At 41.5% G+C, this 25183-nt stretch overlaps 3 protein-coding genes across 8 annotated transcripts in view; all 3 read left to right on the top strand.

Moving 5' to 3' along the window:
* Positions 1 to 609: 609 nt before the first annotated feature.
* On the top strand, positions 610 to 11069 carry LOC148888396 (uncharacterized). Its single transcript, XM_089014403.1, has 9 exons — positions 610 to 897; positions 1737 to 1838; positions 2216 to 2381; positions 3902 to 3951; positions 4430 to 4534; positions 5270 to 5462; positions 7595 to 8340; positions 10082 to 10186; positions 10391 to 11069. Exons 1-9 carry the CDS (start codon positions 745 to 747, stop codon positions 10646 to 10648), a joined length of 1878 nt encoding a protein of 625 aa, XP_088870529.1. The 5' UTR covers positions 610 to 744; the 3' UTR covers positions 10649 to 11069.
* A 456-nt stretch (positions 11070 to 11525) lies between these two features.
* On the top strand, positions 11526 to 17983 carry LOC148888397 (uncharacterized). 2 transcript variants are annotated; one of them, XM_089014404.1, is made up of 8 exons: positions 11526 to 11816; positions 12284 to 12385; positions 12451 to 12622; positions 12739 to 12788; positions 13166 to 13297; positions 13959 to 14160; positions 15508 to 16247; positions 17617 to 17983. In XM_089014404.1, the coding sequence occupies exons 1-8, from the start codon at positions 11664 to 11666 to the stop codon at positions 17881 to 17883; spliced, it is 1818 nt and encodes a 605-aa protein (XP_088870530.1). In that variant the 5' UTR covers positions 11526 to 11663; the 3' UTR covers positions 17884 to 17983. The 2 variants fall into 2 exon arrangements, with proteins under 2 accessions (XP_088870530.1, XP_088870531.1); XM_089014405.1 differs by having other exon boundaries at positions 11526 to 11806; positions 12283 to 12385.
* A 149-nt stretch (positions 17984 to 18132) lies between these two features.
* The window catches only part of mark4b (MAP/microtubule affinity-regulating kinase 4b), a 30572-nt gene continuing 23521 nt past the window's right edge, over positions 18133 to 25183 (top strand). For 4 of the 5 annotated variants that reach the window (XM_089014400.1, XM_089014402.1, XM_089014397.1 and 1 more), the window contains exon 1: positions 20553 to 21428. In XM_089014400.1, coding sequence (XP_088870526.1) covers positions 21378 to 21428 — 51 coding nt within the window. In that variant the 5' untranslated portion in view covers positions 20553 to 21377. Of the gene's footprint in view, positions 19837 to 20552; positions 21429 to 25183 lie in introns of those variants that run through there. The other variant, XM_089014398.1, reaches the window with a different exon arrangement.

Below are 25183 nucleotides of genomic sequence, written 5' to 3' on the forward strand. Positions count from 1 at the left end.
GCCAAAAATGCTGAAAAACAATCTGTATCCGTTCCGTTGGTGCTATTATGTGTGTTTTAATTATCCTTGGTTGAATGTATCGTGGGCGGCCCGGTAGTCAAGTGGTTAGCACACCGGCTTCACAGTGCAGAGGTCGCCGGTTCGCGTTCCGGTCCGGCCTCCCTGTGTGGAGTTTGCATGTTCTCCCCGGACCCGCGTGGGTTTTCTCCGGGTCCTCCGGTTTCCTCCCACACTCCAAAAACATGCATGGCAGGCAGATTGACAACTCCAAAATTGTCCCTAGGTGTGAGTGTGAGAGTGACTGTTGTATGTCTTTGTGTGCCCTTTGTGTGCCCTGCGGCACACTGAATTGGTTGCCGGCTGGCAACCAATTCAGGGTGTCCCCTGCCTCGTGCCCGAAGACAGCTGAGATAGGCTCCAGCAACCCCCGCGACCCTAATGAGGAATAAGCGGTACGGAAAATGAGATGAGATGAGATGAGATGAGATGAATGTATCGTTGCCTGACAGCTGCAATAAATGGTGTCAGACAAAAATCCAGTGGTGTACTTGCAGTGCTTTTATTTTGAAGGTGGTCAACTGAGTTTGCTAGTTGAAGATTACCGTAATGCACAGTACGTATTCACAATCGCTATGCCGGCTGGCTTGATTTGAATTTGTCGAGTAGAAGCTAGCCTGACCACAGTAGTCGTAGCCGAAGTAGTCCTTGCCGCATGTGGATTCAAGTCCGCTTCAAGACTGTCAAATGGGGGACTTTTCGGCCCGAGCTACATCCATTTTGGAGGATATGGCGAACAAAGCTGTGATGGAAATGTGCAAAGTTGTCTTTTCCTCCGACATGACGCACGAAGCATTTTGGATCGAGAAAGACAGCGCTCAAGTTTCACCTCAGGACAAGGTACATTTCATCACTTCATTTTTCTTTGCGCCTGTCTACCTCTTCATACAAATAGAAACGCAATCCTCCAAGAAAGGACGGTCTATAATGTATTTTGCGGCTAAAATGAACACAAGGGCGCAACATCTATTAAAAAGTCACCTTTTGCCAGTTTGTGTTTCGATTAACACCGGACAATCACGTGGTTCTGTGTCTGGAAGCATTGACATGTTATCAATCAATCGAAGAAAAGTCACAAACTTGGCTCTTGTGGAAAAAAATTGACCAATTTGTCACATTTGGCAGCACCTAACTACCTCATAGCTATCTATTAGCTCGCTTGCTAGCTTTCTATCTACGTATTTGAGTTATTCTGGGTTGAGTGAACGCTGGCGCGTGTGGCTGCCGCTACTCACCCACAGAAAAACTTATCCTGTGACTGTAAAGTGACCTTGAGAGTTTTGAAAGATGCTTAGAAATGACATTTATTATTAATATTATTATTATTAAATTTGTCAACAATGTTATCAAACAGAATACTTTGCACGACAACAGACGTAATTGTCTTGAATGTGACAGACGTCTGGGGCTTTAATGGTGTATTCTCCTTCTATACAACCTTAGATTAAATTATGACACGTAAGGCCTAAATAAAAGGGGTTCCGTTTGGTAAATTGGCTTTGATGAAGGTGGAACACCGCCCTTAATTTATATTTAAATTAGGAATGTAGATTAGCATGTCACCCTCGCAGTTCTGAGATTGAGGTTCAAATCTGCATGCCTATATGGCTTTTCTCTGGGTGTCCTGATTTACTTCCACATTGCGGCATGCTTGAACATCGATCAATTGTTTCCATCAGGTGATCCATCTAGCCAACATCTTCATGACATTGCTGGCTCAAGAGGCAGTCAACAACATCTGCAAAGTTTTCCATGAGTGTTCTGCGCTGCTGCAATTGCAAGTATGTCCTTTTGGTGTTTAGTCATTCAAATCCACACCATGTGTACAGGGATTCCACAAGGAGTGGTGAATATGATTAAAGGGTGTATGGTGATTGAGCATACAGTATATAGTTTTTGTGAGAAAAAAAATCTATCTGAATATTTTCTTTTGAAAAAGTTTCCTCCCCTCTTCCATGGTTGCTGTTGTGCTGTGCAATATTAAAGGTGTAATGCCGAACTGGTTAGTAGTTAATATTCCACTTTTTTATGTATTTTTTTTGCATTGTGGAACAGGAGATGATCAAGGAGAGTCTAATTTTCTCATTGTTTCCCAGAAGCCATTATGTGCAATACTGACATAGAATAAATATGAATAAGGCTCCTATTCTGTGCCCAGGTGACGGAAGGGGAGGCGCAGCTAGCGGACCTGAGGACGAAGCTAGAAGTGGCGGAAACATCCCTCAGTATGGTGTTGCAAAGTGCTTATGCCGTGGTAGAGGACCAGCAGGTTCAAGAGCACATTGAAGCAACACGCACATCGGAAGTGGAAACGCAGAGCTCAAGTGAGTGGCAGTTCATCATCAAGCTCGTTTAGAATAGTGTACAGTGAACCTCTATTTTATCATTTCAAACCTTGAAATTGCTTCTGAATCAGAATCAAATCGGAAATCCTTTAATAGAAATGTGCAATGGATTGGAGGCATTCTTATTACATGTTATGATTGATGGTGTTAAAGGCAGTGCTAAGATTGATTACAGACGCTCCCCAATTTACGAACGAGATATGTTCCTATCAGTCGTTCGTAAGGTGATTTTTTTTTTGTAAGTTGCTTCAGTGCCATATTTTGTATGGAATGTATGTTTAAGGCTGATATGTGTGTTTAAGGTTTATATAAATATGTTTAAAGGACAACCGACGTCTCCGGACAAATTGTGTCCATAATTTGTAAAATGGCTTCAAATGACTTCTACTGGGCGTATTTTAATAAGATTCCACCGCATATAGCTATATTTTACGTATTAAGACTCACACTGAACATTCAGGAAGTCTCGTTTTTGAGTTGGTGACGAGTCCTCACATGACGTCAGAAAAGGACCGCCTCCTGACCGTAAAAAAGACGCATTGTAGCGTCTTTCTATCACATCAATGTATTTTGCTGTACTGTTTTTTTTGAAACCCTTGTGTTACATCCAAAAGCTGCCAGCAGAGGGAGTCCAAGCTCCATGCAAGGAACGTATCAGCCTGTGGAAATGGGCTGATTCATTCCTCACAGGAGCTGGTCGCTATTTTTCTGCCTCTTTTGTGGGACCTTACATTGCAGGCCAGGACACGGAAGAACTTCTTTAATCGATGGCAAACATGTATGCTTTCCTCTTCAGAACTATTTGAATCGTATTCATAACTGGATGTGTAACAAGAAAGCATATTATCTGAATCTGAAGTCATTGTTTTTATTCTCCAGCAATGCAAGACGTCTTGGCGTGACGTCACAAACTGGGGGCGGGACTTTCTGAAAATGCCCAATTCGCAGCTCAATTTTTTTTGCAGATTTTGGACACTTTAAGTCATTTTTATTGGTGTTTTGCAGTTGAATAAAAATATCATACTGCGTGTTTTGGGTATTTTAGATGCTATAAAACGTTTTTCCGATGTCAGTTAAAAAACAAAAAAGTGACATCGGTTGCCCCTTTAAGACTTGTATAAGTAACCTTCAAACATATAATAATAGTATTCATCATCATCATTATCATCATCATAATAATAATAATAATAATCATAATACAACACTACATATGACGACAAAAAAAACGTTCCTTTGTACCGTTGTTCGTAATTCGAATGTTTGTAAGTAGGGGAGTGTGTGTAATAATGATATTGATGAGGTGTCAGGGTCTGTAGCTAGGAGAAAATTGTAATTTATCTTTCTCTCTGTCTCTCCTACACACAATAAATCAATAAGTGAAGGTTTGCTGTGTATGATTGTCTTTCAATATTAATACAGTATAGGAGGTGCTGTACATTTTTGTACAATGACCACTAATCCGCTAATGACTGACTTCTTAATATGATTTGTGTTTGCAGCTATGCCTTGTGAGGTTGAAAAGTCACCCATCGTTGACCTAACCTCCAAGGTACTCCAGACTCCCTGACATTTCTGGCATATTTTCGGTGTTTGATTATTGCCCACCCATCACAGGAGTTTGATGTTAACATCAACCAGTGACGTGCAGTCAGTGGAGGCAGGTGAGGCAGTGCCTCACCTGTCATCATGGAAAGCTGTCATGGAAGTATCAAATGCAAAAATAAATTAAACAGTTAGATGTATTTAGTGATTTGTACTTTAAAGTTCTTGTCCATTTAACTTCACCGTTTTAGGATTTTTTTCAAAATCGCTGAATTTACCGTTCAAATACTAAGTAGAGACGAGCGGTGACGTCATTCATGACGTCAGTGCCTCACCAGCCATGAACCCCACCGCACGTCACTGACATCAACCATCTTAATAATTGTGCCTTTATAAATGTAATAATTGGGATGTCACTCAGGACATTACTATAATATGCATGACCTACATTTTGGCGCTCATTATGTTGTATGTTTGCGTCTCAGGACAGCATGCTTGAAGGACTGACACAGGACTCCATTGTTAACCAGACATTGTGTGATTCCAGCCAGCAGGAAAATATCACAGACACTCATGACAACAATGATCAGGTTTGGACTCATATGAGATGAACAATTTCATTTACTTTTCTCTCATTTATCTTTGATGAAGACGGCTCGAAAATAACTTATTATTTGCGCAGCAGTTATGCTTATGAGTGACATCAGTGTGATTAAATTGGTTGTTGTCCTTTTTAGGGGAACTAAAAAGTTAACAATCATCGTTCACAGATTTAGGCTGAGTCCAGACTCACGGTGGTTGATACAGATTAGAAAAACTGTCGAAAATTAGTGCCGCTATGACCTTTCCCTTTGGTGTATGAGGAGGCTGTAAAAAAATATGAAAAACTTAGTGTAAAAAGCAGCTTCATATCGCTCACTGTCATAAAACTGTAATCTTCAAATTTTATGTGAACATCTCAACAAATATAAACTAAAACCACAAACAGCAGGAGTTTCAAGCTGTGCAAGAAATGTTTAATGCTATGGAGGATCAGAATCAGAAAGCCTTTAATAGTCCCACAATGGGGGAATTTGCAAAATGGATTTGGATAATGATTGCTAAATAAGAGGGGTGAAACAAGTAATCAAATGAACTGCCCTGGCTCTTTGCTGAAGTTCATAATAATGAAATGCAATTTATTTCCGCTTTCCAGTTGAATTTAATGCTTGGGTTGTCACCATCGAATATTAAATTCCATCCATGAGTATTATTTTTTGCTTTAAAGTGTATATTACAAAATCATTTCCATCCTGACTGCTGACCATTCTTTCTCTGGGCTGTAGCCAGAAGATAATGACATTGATGCCGGCCACTTGGATGAAACCAAAAGCAGAGTCCCAGCTGTCAAGCAGCTCACAGTGCACCAGGCAGCGCAGCACCCGCACAAGAACTTTGTGTGCTCACTGTGCGGAAGTAGCTTCCCCCTCAAACGCAGCCTCCATGCACACATGCGGAAGCACACGGGTCAACTCACAGGTCAGTATGTTGAGAATGTGTTTTCATGAAGTATTTCATTTTATCCAACTGATTTGAAAGAAAATTACAGAAAATATTCCATCCGTATAGTCATTAAAAAGTCCTCAAGTCTTAATCAAAATTGTCCCAGATGGTCCTATTAAGTCATAAATGTGATTAAAATAGCATTTAGACTGTTCCAAAAAATCTTTAATTTTAAAATAGTATTTGTACTAAGGTTCTAAAAAGATTTTACTTGATTGAAGCAGTCTGCAAAAGTTACCCAGGGGGTCGATCAAAAGCCTTAAAGGACAACCGACGTCACTTTTTTGTTTTTTAACTGACACCAGAAAAACGTTTTATAGCATCTAAAATACCCAAAACATGCAGTATGATATTTTTAGTCAAATGCAAAACACCAATAAAAATGACTTAAAGTGTCCAAAATATGCAAAAAATTGAGCTGCGAATTGGGCATTTTCAGAAAATCCCGCCCCCCTTTCGTGACGTCACGCCAAGACGTCGTGCATTGCTGGTGAATCAAAACAATGGTTTCAGATTCGGAGAATATGCTTTCTTGTTACACATCAAGTTATAAATATGATTCAAATAGTCCTGATGAGCAAAGCATACATGTTTGCAATCGATTAAAGAATTTATTTGGGCCATTTTGACGCAAACGGGCGGGGCGGGGGTGGGGGGGGGATGTCTCAAAAAGAGGCAGAAAAATGGCGACCAGCTCCGGTGAGGACTGAATCAGCTCGTTTCTACAGCTCTGATACATTCTTTCCATTGAGTTTGCCTCCCTCTGCAGGCGGCTTTTGGGTGTAAGACATGGTTTAAAAAAAACAGTACAGCAAAATACATTGACGTGATGGAAAGACGCTACAATGTGTCTTTTTTACGGTGAGGAGGCGGTCCTTTTCTGACGTCACGTACGAACTCGTCACCAACTCAAAAACGAGACTTCCTGAATGTTCAGCGCGAGTCTTAAAACGTAAAATAGAGCTACATGCGGTGGAATCTTATTAAAATACGCCCGGTAGAAGTCATGTGAAGCCATTTTACAAATTATGGACACAACTTGTCCGGAGACGTCGGTTGTCCTTTAAATGAGATTGAAATTGCCTTGTAAAGGTCCTTAGACTTTCATCAAAGTGTTCCTGTAAAAGTGACAAGTTTTAAAAATGATTAAAATGGCTATTAAAAACACTTACATTTTGATTAAAGATTAATTGAATTGTACTAGAAATACTATGTTTGATTGATGTGCTGAAGAACCCCATTTCTTCTCTGGTCAAAAGGTCATTATAACTCTTAATTTAGTGTCCTCCACCTATCTTTGTCAACAAATATTTATTGTGCAATGATCTGATCCTTGGTGGAACAAGGGCGAGACCACACCCCCAGTTTGGATTGGATGGGATTGGATTAGCCTTTATTAGTCTCACAGTGAAGAAATTTACATCTCACAGCAGCAAAGTTATGGGAGGATAGGAAAGGAAGAAGTAGACAAATAAAATACAGGAGCTGCTGGAAAGGCGTCCACTCTCGCAGCGCCATCTTGAAGTTAAAAGACAAGAACAAAACAAAATAATATGACAAGACAAAGACACAGTCATTCAATCTTCAGCACTTTCTGCACCCTTTGTTGGATGAAGCAGTTCTACATGAAGCAGGAGAGGATCAAAGCGTCCTTTTCACCGGTTGATCGTGCACATCTGCTATAAGCTAAATTTAGAAAGCAAATACGAAGCCGTAGCATCCATTGACAAACGACTATCCAACAGTTCGTTGTACTAAATCGTTGTACTATCCAACAGCACCGACCTTTCCGCTGACCAAAGCGGGGCTGTGAAGATGCTGCGCATTACAGGCGCAAAAAAAACCCCACAATCGCCCCAGAGCTGTCCAGCGATGACAGTCAAATGGCACTGACATTCCTCCCAAATCAAAAACAGTTCTGGCATATTCGTGCTGCCGAAAAGGCGCAACCACATAGCAGTCTCCTCCTTGATGATTGTCGTGGCCAAAAATGCTGAAAAACAATCTGTGTCCGTTCCACACGGCGCACAACAACACAGTGACAAAAGAAAGCACAAAAACAACTCAAAACGGAAAAAAGTAACATCTCCCTGTTTTTGTTTTCCCAGGCAAACATGCGCACACGTGTGACAAGTGCGGTAAGGGCTTCACACTCAAGCAGATCCTGCAGAGCCACCAACAAAGTCACAATGAGGAGCGACCCTTCAAGTGCACCTTGTGCTCCAAGAGCTTCTACCGAGCAAACGGCCTAAAAATGCACAAACGCTTGCACGTCTCCCGCCGCGCCCGTACAAGCGAGAACCGCTGTCACGTCTGCGACAAGATCTTCAGTCTCCAATGCAACCTGCAGCGCCACCTGCGCGTCCACACAGGCGAAAAGCCTTTCTGCTGCGAAATCTGCGGGAAGAGCTTCAATCAGGGCGACTCGCTCAAGATTCACCAGAGGATCCACACGGGGGAGCGGCCGTTCAAATGTGACACCTGCGGGAAGACCTTCATCCAGAAATCAGCCTTAAAGCTGCACACCAACGCCGCCTCCCCGGCGTGCGTTGTGTGCGGCATAACGTTGGCCTGCGCAGACGGATTGCGCAACCACCTGCAAACGCACGCCGATGCTATGCCGTGCGTCTGCATCCTGTGTGGAGACCCAGTGGCCACGGTGGATGTTTTGCGTTCACACCAGCACCATCACAACACGGCCACCCGTGCGCACGGCTGCCCCTTCTGCAACAAGAGATTCAAGTCAGCCAGCTACCTGAAAACACACATTAAGTTGCACAGCGGAGTCAAGCCATTTACTTGTGAAATCTGCCATCGTAGCTTTGCCCTGCAATGCAGGCTCAAGTTGCACCAGGTATTTTTTTTCTTCAAAGATAAGTTAAAAAAAAAGAAAAGTTGGTTCAAAAAATGTTTTCTTTAACCAAAAGGTTTTTTTAAGTCAATAAAAACTCTTGATGAGGCCTGCCTCATCTAGAGACGCAGCCCAAGCCAACTGAACTATGTGCAGGGTTCAGAAATTAGTTCAATTAGTCATGACTTCATGAATGGCCGACTGTTAGGAAAATTTCACAGATTGAGAAGGTCCCAAAAACACTTAATATTATGTACAAAAATGACTACGCTGGTCATTAACTCATTCACTGCCGTTCACAATTGTATTTCAGGATTGAAAATATCATGTAGAGCACCATTCACAAATGTATTTGGGTTTTGTTTTTTCTTTCTTGGGTGCTGATAAAGCTGGCCATGTCCTCTGCCTGTTTTTTTTCCTTTTCCACAAGAGGGCATCATTTCCCTTCTTTCCATGTTCGCGTTTTGTTCCAGCTTCAGCTGTTGTTCAAGCGCTATAATACATTTCATTTATAAGTGCCTTTCAAAACTCTCAAGGTCGCTTTCCAGTCACATGATAAGTTTTTCTGTGGGTGAGCAGCGGCGGCCATATGCGCCAGCGTTCACTCAACCCGGAACTAACTATAATATAATATAATATAATATAATATAATATAAATAGATAGAAAGCTACTAGCTAGCTAGCCAGCCAGATAGGTAATAGTTAGCCAGCTAGATAGCTAGTGTACTATGTATATATAATACAAATCGACAAAATATTAACCACCGTAAATCAGGCAGGCAAACCTATATAAACCAATATGTATGTATTGCATTGTATTTTGGGCAGCCGCCCTGATTTCAAGCTAATATAAGTCCAGACCCATATAACTTAGGAATTAACTCTTTTTTTTCTGATTAAAGAAGAGAGTCAAGGGTTTCTAACGTTGTGTTGAACATTTATGTAGTCCTAAAAGTCAATGGTTATAAAAGAAATGTATTATTATTATTTTAAATTATTATTATTATTATTATTATTATTATTATTATTATTATTATTATTATTATTCTGTGGAACCTGGAATTCAAGTGACAATGACAAAAACCCTGGCACTGGAGTGGACACATTTTTGGACATCTGGCAGTGAATGAGTTAAATGGTCCCAAAAATTAATTTTGAATGAACATGGGGAAATTTGATTCAATCTCCTCTTCTTCTTTTCCTTTTGGCTTTTCCCTTTAAGGGACAGCGAATCAGTGTCCTCCATCTTCATTTTTGTTTTGGCCAAGCTTTTACGTCGGATGCCCTTCCTGACACAACCCTCTGTCTTTATCCGGGCTTGGGACCGGCACAAGAAGACTTATGTCCCTTTGTGGCTACAGAACTAGCAATTCGCTCAGTAAAGGGCTCCCAATTCAATATGAAAGAAAAATTAATAGCACCATAAATTTGGATCTATGGTAGTAGATCCCAACTGTGCATAAAAACATGACAAAAGACTGTTGCTAGCCATTTCTAAATTCACTTTTTGGGGTGACAGCTGTTTCTTGTTTTATCCAAATATATATGCGTCTCAGTGTTAGAATTTTATTTGCATTTTGATTCACTTGTAACTGCTGTTTCCAATACTTTTAACAAAGATTTAAGTGGGGGGGGGGAATCAAAACAAGCCAAAATTCAAAAATAGGATCAGTCAGTGACTTCAAAATACGAGTACACCACAATGCACGTTTTGTCCATAATAAATGTTTGTCCTCGTCTCTAGGAAGTGCACGTTGATAACAAACAGTTCTGCTGCGACGTTTGCGGCAAGTTTTTCAGCAATTTGAGCATGCTGACCCGCCACCAGCGAATCCACAAAGCTGTGAAGGTAAGGAAAAAAAGTTAGGTCTTTAAAATGTTCAAGGTCTTAATTAGGACTGCCACAAATCATTATTTTGCGAGTCGCCCTGTTACCGATAGTAGTCGCTACTAATCAAGTAATCAGATCAAATGTAAATTGAGACCTCGCAAAGCACATGCGCATCAAGTTAAATCCTTCCCCACTTGCACTTTTTCCCTCTCACCTCTTTAGGGAGAATATACGGGTGAGAAGGCATACGCCTGCGACCTGTGTGACAAACGCTTCAAACACAGTCCCAACCTGATTCGCCATCGCCGCATCCACACGGGGGAGAAGCCATATATCTGTGACGTGTGCGGACGCCGCTTCAGCCAAAGCAACAGTCTCAAAGCCCACCAGGTGGTCCACACCGGCCACAAGTTCATGTGCGACCGTTGTGGCAAAACCTACAGCGACAAGAGGAACCTCAAGAACCACAAGTGTTTCTAATGCTTACTCTTTGAAAATTTTACCTTGAAATCTCATGGCACATTACAAAAAAAAATAATTTATTGTACATGTACTTATTGCTAACTTATGTGACTGATCACAAATATGAATACAAACTACTACCCAGCTATTTCTTGGTTCTAGCATGAGCCACTGTATCGTATCCTAATGTAACCGTCGGTTGAGGCTGCCAATAGGTGTCTGCATAGGGTTTTTTATTACGGTACTGTATTTTATTCCTCTTGTTTTTTTATGAAGCAAACGAAAGAGCACCAGCACATGTGTCCACCATCCCTTGTTATGGACCGACTTTTTGCATTTGTAATGCCATTCGGTATGCTATACTGTATTCAATTATCTGAATATGAATTAAAGTGGTGTGGTTGTACTGTGTTTTACGATTACAAAAAGATCCACTGAACCAGCAATTTGTGATTTAGTGTTCTGTGAAATCTGAGCCTTTTGAGTTGACCATTGCTGTCACGATATTTTACATTTTGAATATTGTTTTGTGTAAACAGCTTCAGCAATGAAATAATAGTTTACTGATGGCAGAAGTTCACCTGCGTGTCAACCTTTGATCATAAATATACCGATACAACTAAAAGTAAATCTGTACATTGAAATACTATAACAGCATTAATATCGTCGCATAATAATATTTTGACGTTTTTATGGTTAGGCAGGTATACACTATATTTTGACACTAAGGTGTGATTGTTGGTATACTGTATTTTCAGTTCGGAGCGCTGCTGGGAAGGCTCCAGCACTCCCGTAACCCCTGTGAAAATGTGCAATTTAGGAAACGAAAGAATACAAAATTATAAAAAGACGATATTTAAAATATCACCTTTATTTTGAAACACCCACTGAGGATAGCGACCTTTCCGGTCATGAGTAAAGCTCATTGCCCAGTACAAGCGTGCGTAGAATTTGATCGTCTTACGGTTTCATTTCATCATTTGTTTCGGGTAAATTGTATGTTTTGCTCGTTGTCTGTACGCCAAGACGTCATATGGGGCATTTTGAGGCGCGAGCAACGTCCATTTTGGAAGAAATGGCGAACAAGGCTGTCATCGAAATGAGCAAAGTTGTCTTTGACTGCGAAACGACGCAAATCCTGTCGCCGGGCAAGGACGACTGCACTACACTTTCAACGATAGATCAAGTACAATTAATTGCTTATTTGACGAATGCCAAATGTGTTCTCGTGTACGTTTGTTTGCATCCTGCCAGCGCCTTCCTGGGTGATCATAGAAATAGAAAGGCTTGCTTACCAGCCTTTGTCGCATTCTCGTTAAACTAACAAACCGATTCGTTTTGACGAATTTTATATGCTGTATCTGTTAAATGTCACTCTTGCGTGTGAAGAAACATGTTCGTTCACAATTTTGTGTTGATACAAGCATGAATTAATCGTTTGTATCTCTTTAGATAGCTCAGCTACATGTTATAGATCAATTGTAGAAAACATCTGGGTGATGTCGCAACCGACAATAACGGTCTTCAAAGGCCCTAAAAAGTCTTAATTGGGTGTGCGATAAGGTTGTTATAAGTTTTATTTTTAAGTGGGTGATATTCTTTTTGTCCACCGTGTATTTTATATACCTATACGAAATGTATGTCTCCCATCAGGTGGTCCATCATGCCAACATCTTCATGACATCACTGGCTCAAGAAGCAGCCAACAACATCTGCGAGCTTTTTCATGAATGTTCATCTCTGCTGCACTTGCAAGTACGTCACACATTCCAACCTGAAAAATTTGAACGACTTTGAATAAGATTATGGCCTGTGTACAGGTGGTGCAAGGCGAGGCGCAGCTGGAGGAACTAAAGAAGAAGCTGGAAGTGGCAGAAACAGCGCTAGGTGTGGTGCTTACAAGCGCCTACACCGTCAAAGTGAAAGAAAAGGTGCAAGAGCAGGAAGCGGATGGAGAAGTTGACCCGTCAAAAGTAGATACAAACAGCCCAGGTGACCTCCCCTCCTTCATCATTGTAAATATCGTATAATACATTCTAAACTTTGCGGTATGACTCCAAAAACATTTACGCACTTGTTTGTGACATGGATACGGTTTTTGTTTGCAGGTCTGTCTGGGAACATCAAGAACTCAACCATCATTAACCTTATTTACAAGGTACTCTGAACCATCTCAATAATGTTGTTATGTTTTCTGCACTCGATTACTGTCTCGACCTCATAGAGCAGTTTCAACTTAATAATTCCAACGTTAAAAAGTTATTTGGAGTTTCATATAAAATGCATCATGGTGCAAATGATACTTCCATAAATTCCTCCATTTGATGAAATGTCTTGAACCTTTTTTCTCACTTGTCTTAAAAGGTCCTATAATTTGTTACATTTAATCTAATAACTCAATCAGTCTTTATCTGTATCAATGCTCTTAAAAATACAAAAAAAGTTATCAACATGATCATAAAAGGCTTGTTTTTTTGGAGTGATGAAAATACTCTGATCAAGACCATTATAATCTTTAAAATGTGTGTTAAACAGGACAACGTAAATCCAGCACTGACGCAGGACACCTTTGTTGAGCAGACGTCATGTGAGGCCGCCCAGCATGGCGGCAACTCGGAGCCCATAGATCATGATCATCCGGAAATAGTTGATCGAGACCACCATCAGGTCAGGATAAGAGGATCACAGCAATCATTACATTTATTGTATTATTTGTACTTTGTATTTTGAAAAGGATCCAAGCTCTTAGTACAGTTTCAAGAATGTATCACAGTTTTGTTAAATCATTGAGTGTGACTTGGAAATGTTTATTTTATTTTATTTTTTAATCTGATTTCATTTATCCTCCTTGCCTCAAAATTTAGTAAATGATACATTGGAGGCCATACGGTATCTTTTGCTCTACGACAGGGGTGTCAAAGTCATTTTTTGCCGCGGGCCACATTGTAGTTATGGTTTCCTCTCGAGGGCCGTTATGAATTTGGGGAACCCATTAGAATGTTTAAATCCCTTCAACTTTTACATATAGAGCACACAGAAAATTAATGAATAACTTGTTTTCAAATCTGAAGTCAAGAATAATGACTTATTGTGGTTGATATCCAAAAATATGAAATTTTGGCTCAGATTTTAGCAATCATGATGGAATTTAACAAGTTTGATTTGCTTTCGCGGACCGAAAAAAATGATGTGGCGGGCCGGATTTGGCCCGCGGGCCTTGACTTTGACACCTGTGCTCTACAACATGACTTCCATGTAAAAATTCACCCAAAAAAAGGAATAAAAGATAAGTAAACTACATTATTGTGACGCTTCCTTCATGGGGCAGGAGCACGAAAACGCCAATGACAACGTGGACGGCACCCAACATGATCTCCAAGCCGCCAAACAGACTGGCAGCAACTCGAACAACCAGCAGCCCAAAGCTCATCAGGCAGCGCACCGACGTGATAAGAACTTCACATGTTCACTCTGCGGACGCGTTTTTGCCCTGCGCCGTAGCCTCAACGTGCACATGCGGCAGCACACAGGTCAGTGCTCACCTTATTTTTTTTTTTTTTTTTTGGGTGTTACTACAAGGCCACGTATGATAACAAGCGGATTTTGAAAAAGTATCTCATTAAATCATCGTCACCTGTATTTATTGTAAATATTAGGATTTTTTTTACTTTAACTCATTCACTGCCATTCACAAATTTATTCGGGAATTGAAAATATGATGTAGAGCGCCATTCTTGCATTTAGTTGGGTTTTGTTTTGTCATGCTTGGGTGCCCTATAAAGCGCTGGCAATGTTATTTCTTTTCCACAAGTGGGCAGAATTTCCCTTGTTTCCATGTTAGCGCTTTGTTCCTGCTTCAGCTGTTGTTAAAGCGCTATAGAAACCAATATGTATTGCATTGTAATTTGGACAGCCGTCCTCATTTCAAGCTCATATAACTCCAGACCCTAATGATTTACGAATTAACTTATACAAATGTAGTTTTGTCATCAAAATTATTTTTTCTTTTGTTTTATAGACGTAAAAAAACTGTTCAGGTGTTTGAGGTGTCACTTGAAGTTAAAAAATGTGGTCCTTGATTACATTTCTGCTGGAATTTGCTTCTCTGCAGAAAAATATCATTTTTAGGAAAAATGAGGCATTTGGCCTGAAACCGCCAGTTGTGAACAGCCAATATTTCCAGAACCAAATCGGTTAAATGAACTTTTTTTTTCTGATGAAAGAAGAGAGTCTAAGGTTTTGAACGCTGCATTGAATGTTTATGTAGTCCTAAAACTCAATATTTTGTGGGTCCTGGAATTCAAGTCTTCTTCTTTTCCTTTCGGCTTTTCCCTTCAAGGGGTCGCCACAGCGAATCAGTAACCTCCATCTTCAGAGGTATGATACGCATATTTGTTTTGGCCCAGCTTTTACGTCGAATGCCCTTCCTGACACAACCCTCTGTATTTATCCGGGCTTGGGACCGGCACACGAAGACTTATGTCCCTTTGTGGCTACAGAACAAGCAACTCGCTCAGTAAAAGACTCCCAAACACAAAATGGTCATCAGCACAGCAACAATCAAAAAAGCAAAACTATTAAGTGACAATGACAAAAACCTTGACACTGGAGTGGACACATTTTTGCACATCTGGCAGTGAATTAGTTAGAAATAACAGTCAAATTATCTTGTGTCATTAAAATTAACTATTTAAAATGTTGTACATGGAGTTAGACACACTTTGGACATTATGCCTAATGTCCAAATGGCTAGACATGTCTTTTTGTTTTAATAATCAAATGTGGCTCCTGAGTTATAAAGTGTGCATTTTATTTCGTGACAAATAAGTCAACAAACACAGCCTCTGTTTGACTTTTTCTTGCCGGCGTTATTGCAGGCGAGCGTGCTCACATGTGCGACGTGTGTGGTAAAGGCTTCACGCTCAAGGAGACCCTGCTGGACCACCTGCGAACGCACAATGACGAACGACCCTTTAAGTGCACGCAGTGCGATAAGAGCTTCTACCAAGCACATGGCCTGAAGTTGCACCAGCGCTTGCATGTCGTCCGCCGCGAGCGCATCAACCGCTGCCAGTTTTGCAAGAAGACCTTCACCGTCCTTGGCAATCTGCGGCGTCACCTGCGCATCCACACGGGCGAGAAGCCCTTTAGCTGCGACACATGTGGGAAGAGCTTCAACCAGGCCGATACGCTCAAGAGCCATCAGAGGATCCACACGGGGGAGCGGCCTTATGGCTGCATAAGCTGCGGGAAGACTTTCATCCAAAAGAGCACACTGGAGACGCACACCGATGCCTCTGCGCTAGTATGCGTGGTTTGCGGCGCCACGGCGGACTGCGTGGAGAGGATGCGCGGCCACTTGCAAACCCACGCAGACGCCTTGCCGTGCGTCTGCATGCTGTGCAGGCAGAGGCTGACCACCGCGGCGGAGTTGCGCTCCCACCAGCAACATCACCATGCGGCGAGTGGCGAGCATTGCTGCACTATATGCGGGAAGACATTCAAGTCAGCAAGCTACATGAAGATCCACTTCAGGGTACACATCGGAATCAAGCCTTTCTCCTGCGACGTCTGTCTTCGCAGCTTCTCGCAAAAAAGCAGCCTCAAGACACACAAGGTACCCTTTTTTAAGTTAAAAAAAACTAAATTTGACAAAATCGCTGAAAAGGTTTTAAATTTGAAAGGTGTATGTCTTATGAACACTGTTCTTGAGAGTTATGAAAGGCCCTTAGAAATAAAATATTATTCTATATTTTTGCGTTATTGTACACTTTATCCTATCAGTTTCCCTTTGATTTAAAAAATGATTAAAATAAATTTAAATCAATACAGCATGGCATCTTTAACGTGCGGTGGCACGTGACCTACATCACCAGACTTTGTTGGCGGCCAACAGTCTGCAATTAATAATAATAATACATTATATTTTAAGCGCCTTTCAATTGCATCTCGCAAATTAATTCTTGTTTTTATTCTCATTCAAAGTTTGTTTCATCTGCAATTCACCAATAAAAGGGTGATCGCGGAGGTTGGTTGCTCGTCAAGTAGATCTTGGTTAAAAAAAAAACATTTGACGCCCCTGAATGGATTGGATTTGATTAGCTTTTTTTAGTCTCACAGTGGATAAATTTACATTTCACAGCTGCAAAGTGATGAAGGGGAGAAGTAGAAAAACAAAATACAGGAGCTGCTGGAAAGGCAGCCACTCTTGCGGCGCTTATTGAAGTCAAAAGAACAAAAAAACAAAATAATATGACATCACAAAGACAAAGTCATTCAATTTTAAACATTTTTCTGCACCCTCTTTGTTGTATGAAGCAGTTCTAGATGAAAGAGGAGAGGATCAAAGCATCCTTTTCACCTGTGGATCAGGGACGTCATGGTGAAATGTGCATGTCTGCTCCAAGCTAAATGTTGAAAGCAAACACAAAGCTGTAGCACCCATTGACGAAAAGAAATTGTCTCGCATCTTCTGTCCCACGTAAATCCGCTTCGATTCCAAGTCGCAACAGTTCCACATACGCATCAGTGCTCTGCCCTGACACACGCTCCTTTCTTCTCATCCCGGCTCCTCAAGCCATGCATCCATCCAGCTGCAAACTGTCTAACAGCATCGACCTTTTCGTTTAACAAAACAGGGCTGTGAAAATGCTGCCCATTACAGGTGCAAAAAAGCACAATGGCCCCAGAGCTGTCCAGCAATGACAGTCAAATGGCATCAACATTCCACCCAATCAAAAGTGATGGCGTATTTGTGCTGCCAAAAAGGCTCCGCAGAGCCTCCTTGATGAATGTCGTGGCCAAAAATGCTGAAAACCAATCTGTATCCGTTCCACGTGACGCAAAGTGACAAAAGAAACCAAAAAAATCAAGGCTCGTTGCTACCTATTCGGACACCATCTTGGACTTCTTTGACAGCCACAACATTGTACTTCACCAAAGGTGAATTCTTCATGGGTAACCTTTTTTTCCCCTGTGCTTTCTAGGCATTGCACACAGGCGAAAAGCCGTTTGCCTGTAACACGTGCGACAAGCGCTTCACCAACATGGGCAACTTGACCCGCCACCAGCGTGTCCACACGGGCGAAAAGCCATATATCTGTGATGTGTGTGGTCGCAGATTCAACCAAAGCAACAGCCTGAAGGCCCACCAGCAGGTCCACACAGGTCATAAGAAGTTCATATGCGACCGTTGTGGCAAGAGCTTTGCCTACCGGAGGAACCTCAAGCACCACAAGTGTCTCTACTGCTGAGTGCTTGAATGTTTGAACTGAACATAGTGGTTGAATGGTAGCTTGCATTGAAGGGATGTACGATTTAGTTGTTGTTTTTAAAGTAAAATTATGAAATATCTCACAGCCTTTGTGATGCTTATTGGCACCATTGGTCTTATTTCTTCACCAAAAATCAAGATGAAATTTTATCTCTGAATTAAGTGCAAAAAAAACCAAATGTTATTAAAATAATACATCTTGCATTTTGGTGAATGAAGACATCTTGGTTCCAAAAAAAATCATAAAGTAACATTTTATTGTGCAAGTTGAAGCCAAAATACTATTCCGGAAATTACGACATGCAAAACTGGGGAATTTTGATAGTTGTATGGCTGGGAAACAGTTCAGGGTGTACCCCAGCCCCTGTCCCAAGACTGCTGGGATAGACTCCAGCGTCCCCTGCGCCCCGTGTGACGATGAGCAGATGAAAATGGATGGATATTACCAATCCGTGTATGTTACAGCACACGTTTACATGCAACAATGTGTCTGATATATTTAATGTGTGACATATTTAGTCACTGCCCGGGCCAGAAAAGCCACTTTAAAAGTGCAAGCTGGAGGACAACAAGTACTGTACATCCATGACCACAAGGGGTCACCAACTCCATTCGCCTGGGCCCCGAGCCACGAAAACTGTCATTTTCAATTAATGCGAGAGATCGTCATGTGGGCCGTGAGAAATGATCTGTCACTTTTTTAAAAAATGAAAAAAAAATACTCATTTTCTGCCAATATTATGTCATTGTCCGTGCTGTAAAGACTGGGAGGGTAATTTAATATTCGTCCGTGTGGCAACACATAGTCGATTGGCTAGTTTCTCGAGATGGTTCGTGGTGTGCCGCAAAAAAATTCCAATGTAAGAAGACGTGCCCTGGCCCAAGAAAAGGTTGAAAAGCACTGCACTACAGTATGTTATAGATTGGGGCCTCAAACTCCCATCGGCAAGGGCCGCTTTGCTACATGTTCTGCATCTCTCCTTTTCGCAGCACACCTGATTCAAATGATCAGGGCCGTTATCAGGCTACTGCAGAACTTGCTGGTGATTTGGGGGTCACTGCACTGCAAAGTGATACAATAATTGGGGGGCGGGTAGTTCTGCTACTGGTAGAATGTGTCTCGAAACATCTACAAAGTAAAGGTTTAAAATGCAGCTCTCGCCTCTTCCAGCTACATAATAATAATAATAATAATAATAGATTTCATTTATAAGCGCCTTTCAAAACTCTCAAGGTCACTTTACAGTCGCAGATTAAGTTTTTCAAAACTCATTTTGTTATTTTTTTTTAATCTTCAAGAAAACACGTTTTGAAAGAACGACGGTGATCTTAGTACACAGCTTTGTTGAACACCATTTACAGTACTTCACTTTTAAGTGCAATGTGTGCATCTGAGTGTCAGAGGTGGGATTTTTATCTGAAATGTCATTTCAGTTTAAAAAAACAACACATTATTTAATTGTTAAATTTGTAATTGTTTTTATGCCCTTTGCCTCAGCTGTCCAAATGCCTCCCGTATCCTGCTAGATGTATTGATCATTCCACATCCATATTCATTTACTTTTGCCCTCTAATTGCTTTATTCACCTCTGACCGGACAATTCTGCTGCTTCATGGAAATATGGATGTTCTTTCCAGCATCGATCTCCTCTGTCAGACCAGCGAGCTTTCTGCTGTCCACTTTATCAGCTGCTCTGACAGATGACAGTGCTGCTTTGGAGTGCTGCTGTTTATTTGACTTTCATTTACTACTTCTTCTTCCTCTTTTCCTTTCGGCTTTTCCCTTCAGGGAACCCTTCATTTCCCTTCATTTACTTCTTATGTTCTGTTCATTTGCCTCATATTTTGTTTTTACATTGAGGAGTTATAATCAAGAGATATCGCGGGAAGTATGAGGCCGTGGGTTCGGTCCATAAGATCAAGATCAGTCCAGGTAAAACCCTTTGTTAACTCTGATTACATGTTTTATACTATTTGTACAAATACAGATTTATATGGATTGGTACATTGAAAGGCTGAAACTTTTTTATTTCCATTTTCACTTCTTTTTTTATGTCAATTTCCCTTCAATACATCCTTGACAAAGTAATATTTTCTATGCACCACAAATCTAAACACAATATTCTGATGTACATTGCATTTGTAAAAAAAATCCACCCATTTTTTTTATCCATCTATTTATCCAGTGGGCAGCCATTTTACATCACGGTGCCTAAGGGCTCAGCTGACCATACCATTACCTGAGCACGTATGTGCTGTAATGTCATTTTCTGTCATCAGCAAGTGCCAAAATGGCTGCCCTGAAGCTGAGATGGATGTTTTCCTACATAATTAATATTCCACAAACGCAATAGTAAACAGAATGCATTGTTTAGATGGGTGGACATGAGGTATGACATGATGTGAGGGGAAAACTTGGTTTCTCCTTTCAATGCGTTTATTTGAACACTGTCTGCTGTATTTTGGCGTACCGCGTATTGTTTCCCAATTGTTCCAGAATGAGTATTCACAAAGAAAAACAAGTAGAGTACTGTACTCAATTTGTGATCGAGAAATATTTTTTTTAATTACGATGTGACGGTGAACGCATCTCCAACGGGTGAAGACGTGTAATCCATAATTACGAGGCGTCACTGAACGCATCGTGGCCATTGTCGGAGGAGGGAGGAGAAGAGGGAGAGTCAGCCTGTCTTCCCCCTTTACCGTCATCACACTGGACGTCTACCGGTCTCATTCTAGAAACTTAAACTAACGTTCCGATACTGAACTACTCTTTCAAGATTTCAAAAGATGTCGCTGAGGAGATATTAGCCTTTTGCTTTGTTGTCGCCTGACCACCGGACACCGGCTACTTTCGATTGGCCGCATCCAGAAGCGTAGCGGTGGGTTGATTCTCGAGGCTTTCTTCGTGACAAGGCCCCCTGGTACATCAGTGGAAATGTGGACTATGGGTGTGTTATCGTGACAATTTCAGATCAACATTGACGCTTTTGTAAAGCGCAGGACATAACGGCTTGCCCCTTAGCCAGCTAGCTTCCGAGCCCGCTGCGGTTTCGCCCTAGTTTGTCGTTCGGCGTTACTGAGGACATTTGCTTCTTAACCTCCGGGATCATCCTGTTAGTGACGCCGTCTGTCTACCGGAATGCGGCTGTGGAGCTGAAGGGCCGGGAGGCAGTGAGTCCCCATTAAGTGGGGGTAGAAATTTAGGCCCCGTTGTGCAGCTTTTCCTGTTTTTTTGATGATGCTTAATTGGTGGAGCTGCGTGGAGCTCCCTGGACTCTTGACTGTGCTGCCTTCAAGGACCTTCAACATGAAGATTGTATGAGAGACCGCCTTTCCCCGCACCTCCCAAATACGCTGCGTCTGCTGTTATTGACAGTTAGAGGGTGGCTTGCCTGCATCTGTGTGTACATTACACACAACAGTCTGCTTATTATTCTTCCTCTCTGACGGGAATCGCACTCAGGGACGAGCATGTCTTTATTACGTGCCGCACTGCCCGGAAACGAGAGGAACCCGGATCATGTAAGTGCATGTAAACAAGAACAATCTAACACGCACAGTAGATGGGACGTGTAGAAGTGATGTGTCGCATCCTGTCCATTTTGAGCTATGTCGACCCCCTCACACCACCCATGCCCTAAAGCCAATCAATATTTAATCCAGTTGATGCAAGACCACCTTGAATAAACACACTGTCCCTCTTCACCCTTTTAAATGATTTGGCCTTTGAAACCCACTCAAGCTAAAACATGACCATAAAGATGACTATGTCTGTGTAAAGTAGATACAGTATTGAGAAATGCTTGAGTGTGTGTTTGTGTTTGTTTGCCGGGGCCATGACAAATGTATGAAGTACAAAAGGAAATGAGATATTGCAAACATCACCAAGTACAGTAAAGTCTCGTTATATCGATATTCAAGGGAGTCCGAAAAAATATCGATATAACCGGGACTATCGATATATCCGACCCTGTTTGCATGTAATTTTCTCCGTGCGTGCATAGAAATAGTATCGATATAACCGGGACTATCGATATATCCAATATCGATATAACGAGACTTTACTGTAGTATGATTTTTATTTTGGCCCACAAGCATTCACCAATCCCACCAAATTGATAAAATAGGAGCTGCTTCAGATTGTCTGAGTAGGTTTCTAATTATGTTGAGTTTATTTTCCCTGTGTGCAGGAATTACAAACCAAAATACTGTATGGTATTATAGAGATGTAAACATTTAATTTTTGACATGTTGAAGATATTTCCTTCACATGGATGTTAATAGGCAAGTATTTGTATTGTCATAATTCTGGGGGAATGACTGATTCACAGACAAGAAGACGTATACAATAAGTAACCAGGTTATTTTTGCACATTATAAAGGATCAGTTTTTGGAATCTGTGCATCATATTTGTCTTTCAGCTCTTACTGTGGCAATATGAGAGTATCATGCATAGGCCTGGCATATGAAATATCTCATTGTAACTCATTACAAGAATGGATTGTAATAATTCCTGATTTGACTTACTCATTTTGACAGATAGTTTTGCTAAAAAGAGGTTGAAAAATAAGCTTCTTGTGAACAGGGCCAACATCACAAGCCGTAGTCGCAACAGCAGTAGGGCATAAATTCCACACCCTAATTCTTCCCAGACATTTTCAAGTTCCTTGAATATCCAAAAGCTAATTTACAGTAATTCTGCTGCATAGAGTTAAAGGACAACCGACATCTCCGGACAAGTTGTGTCCATAATTTGTAAAATGGCTTCAAATGACTTCTACTGAGCGTATTTTACAAAGATTCCACCGCATATCGCTATATTTTACGTTTTAAGACTCGCGCTGAATATTCAGGAAGTATTGTTTTTGAGTTGGTGACGTCACTATAGGACCGCCCCTGACCGTAAAAAAGACCCATTGTCGCGGTCCTTCCATCACGTTAATGTATTTTGCTGTACTTGTTTGATCTGGAGACCTCGTGTTGTACCCAAAAGTCGCCAGAAGGCCAGAAGAGGGCGTCCAAGCGCCATATAAGGAATTTATCAGCCTGTGGAAACAGAGGTGGCCACAGGAGGTCGCCATTTTGTGCCTCTTTTTGGTGAGAGATGTTGCCTCAAAATGGCACAAATAAATTCTTTAATCGATTGCAAACATGGATGCTTTCCTCTTCAGAACTATTTGAATCATATTCATAACTGGATGTGTAACAAGAAAGCATATTCTCCGAATGTGAAGCCATTGTTTTGATTCACTAGCAATGCAAGACGCCTTGGCGTGACGTCACGAACTGCGGGCGGGACTTTCTGAAAATGCCCAATTCGCAGCTCAATTTTTTGCAGATTTTGGTCTTTATTATTATTATTATCACTTTAAGTTTTTATTGGTGTTTTGCATTTGACTAAAAATATCATACTGCGTGTTTTGGGTATTTTAGATGCTATAATACGTTTTTCTGATGTCAGTTAAAAAACAAAAAAGTGACGTCGATTGTCCTTTAAGGCGTGACCATTACACCTTTTCAGTCATACAAGCAATCTTTTATGGTTGTCTAGCCAGAGCTACGATAGTATGACCTTGTATGACCATATGGCGACAAATTTATCTGTAAGGTCGTTTCTGCGGCACTGAAATATGTTGCTCAAGGCAAGTTGTGAGATTTGATCAGCATGTGTAAAAGCACCCCCCAAAGTGGGCGTGGCTTAGTGCCTGTTTGCACATGCCTAGAAAGTCCACTCTGTGCACCCAAGTTGTATTAAAGAAAATTTTTAGGCAAGCAAAGAGAGGTTGAGGTTTTCTTTGGGAGTGACCAGGTTGGATAGGATCAGGAAAGAGTACATTAGTGGGACAACTCATATTAGAGGATTTGGAGAGAAAGTCAGAGAGGCCAGACTGAGATGGTTTGGACATATCCAGAGGAGAGAGAGCGGCTATATCGGGAGAAGGATGCTGAGCCTTGAACTGTCAGGCAGGAGACCGAGAGGAAGACCGAAGAGGAGGCTTATGGCTGTTGTCAAAGAGGACATGAAGGTCGCTGGTGTGAGAGAAGAGGATGCACAAAACCGGGATAGATGGAGGACATTGATTCGCTGTGGCGACCCCTGAGGGTAAAGCCGAAAGGAAAAGAAGAATAAGAAGAAAGAGACATTTTGAGGAGATCAACATTCTTCAAAATGCTCTGTATGTACGTGTCTGTGTATATTTGGTTGAAAAGACAAAGTATGGCAATTTGATTCAAAGCACCATGTTTATGATTTGATGACCCTTGATAACATCTTTTGACACATTGTGAAATTTCACCCCTTGACACAAGTTTCACTTAACAAGATGAAATTGCTTCGGCATGGCAGTCATGAGCCGACCCACAAAAAATATCAAGAAGCCTTGCCTGGATAAACAAAGCCCCCTTTTTTCCGCCAGGGCATTATTAGTTGGTCCTTCAAAGATTAATTTCTCCTTGAGATTTTGCCTAGTAGTCTACAAACAAGTCTGGCGCACCTCCCAACCAGCTGCTTTAATTTCCCTTTTGTGTTTCCTGGACTTCCAAAGTTATGTCATACAGTTTCTGTCACAACTTGTTTGACGGAGCTAGTACCATAACTCAAGCTCTCCATCATGTGCTCTAGTGAGGCCCAGTCAGCCATTTATGACGCTCATGAACTTTGATGTGAGGTGACCTATATTTTTCTAGTTTTGTTTTTCACCCAGACTGCATTGTAAGGAGAGAATGTGACCGTCACCGCAATGTTTCCATCTTAAAATTTACGCTCTGGGAGGTGATTGAGGTCCTGTCTGTTTACTCTTAGCATCTCTTACCAAGATGGCCACTCAAAAGGTGCTACACCATGCCGCTATTAGTGTCATTAGTGCTGATGAAGCTTTATTAATGTATATGACAAAATCTCCCCTTGGAAACACACTTGGTTGCATGTTCTGTGTAGTACACACCATGAACCAAACAGCGCATTGACTACATGCCATCTTAACTCGTTCATTGCCAAACAATACGTCTGTGTAAGCTCTCAGTCGTACAGGAGTTGGCGCGGGACCAATCGTTAGTCAGGAATGTAGGAACAATCAGTGGGGCCACAGGGGGGGGGGTCCCGCGCCCCCCCCCAACCTGAGAGTAGGGACCTATCATAGCTGTGTCCGGCGCCACCAGGTCTGGACATTAGGGTTATATATATGGGGCCGATACGACCAGTCAGACTTTAGTTCGCTGACAAAGCCTCTTGGATAGGAGGCGAAACGTCCGAAACCTTCACTTTTGTACAGATGAC

This window comes from Hippocampus bargibanti, linkage group LG14, assembly GCF_051943395.1.
Source record: "Hippocampus bargibanti isolate YZ-2025 linkage group LG14, ASM5194339v1, whole genome shotgun sequence".
Lineage (NCBI taxonomy): Eukaryota > Metazoa > Chordata > Actinopteri > Syngnathiformes > Syngnathidae > Hippocampus > Hippocampus bargibanti.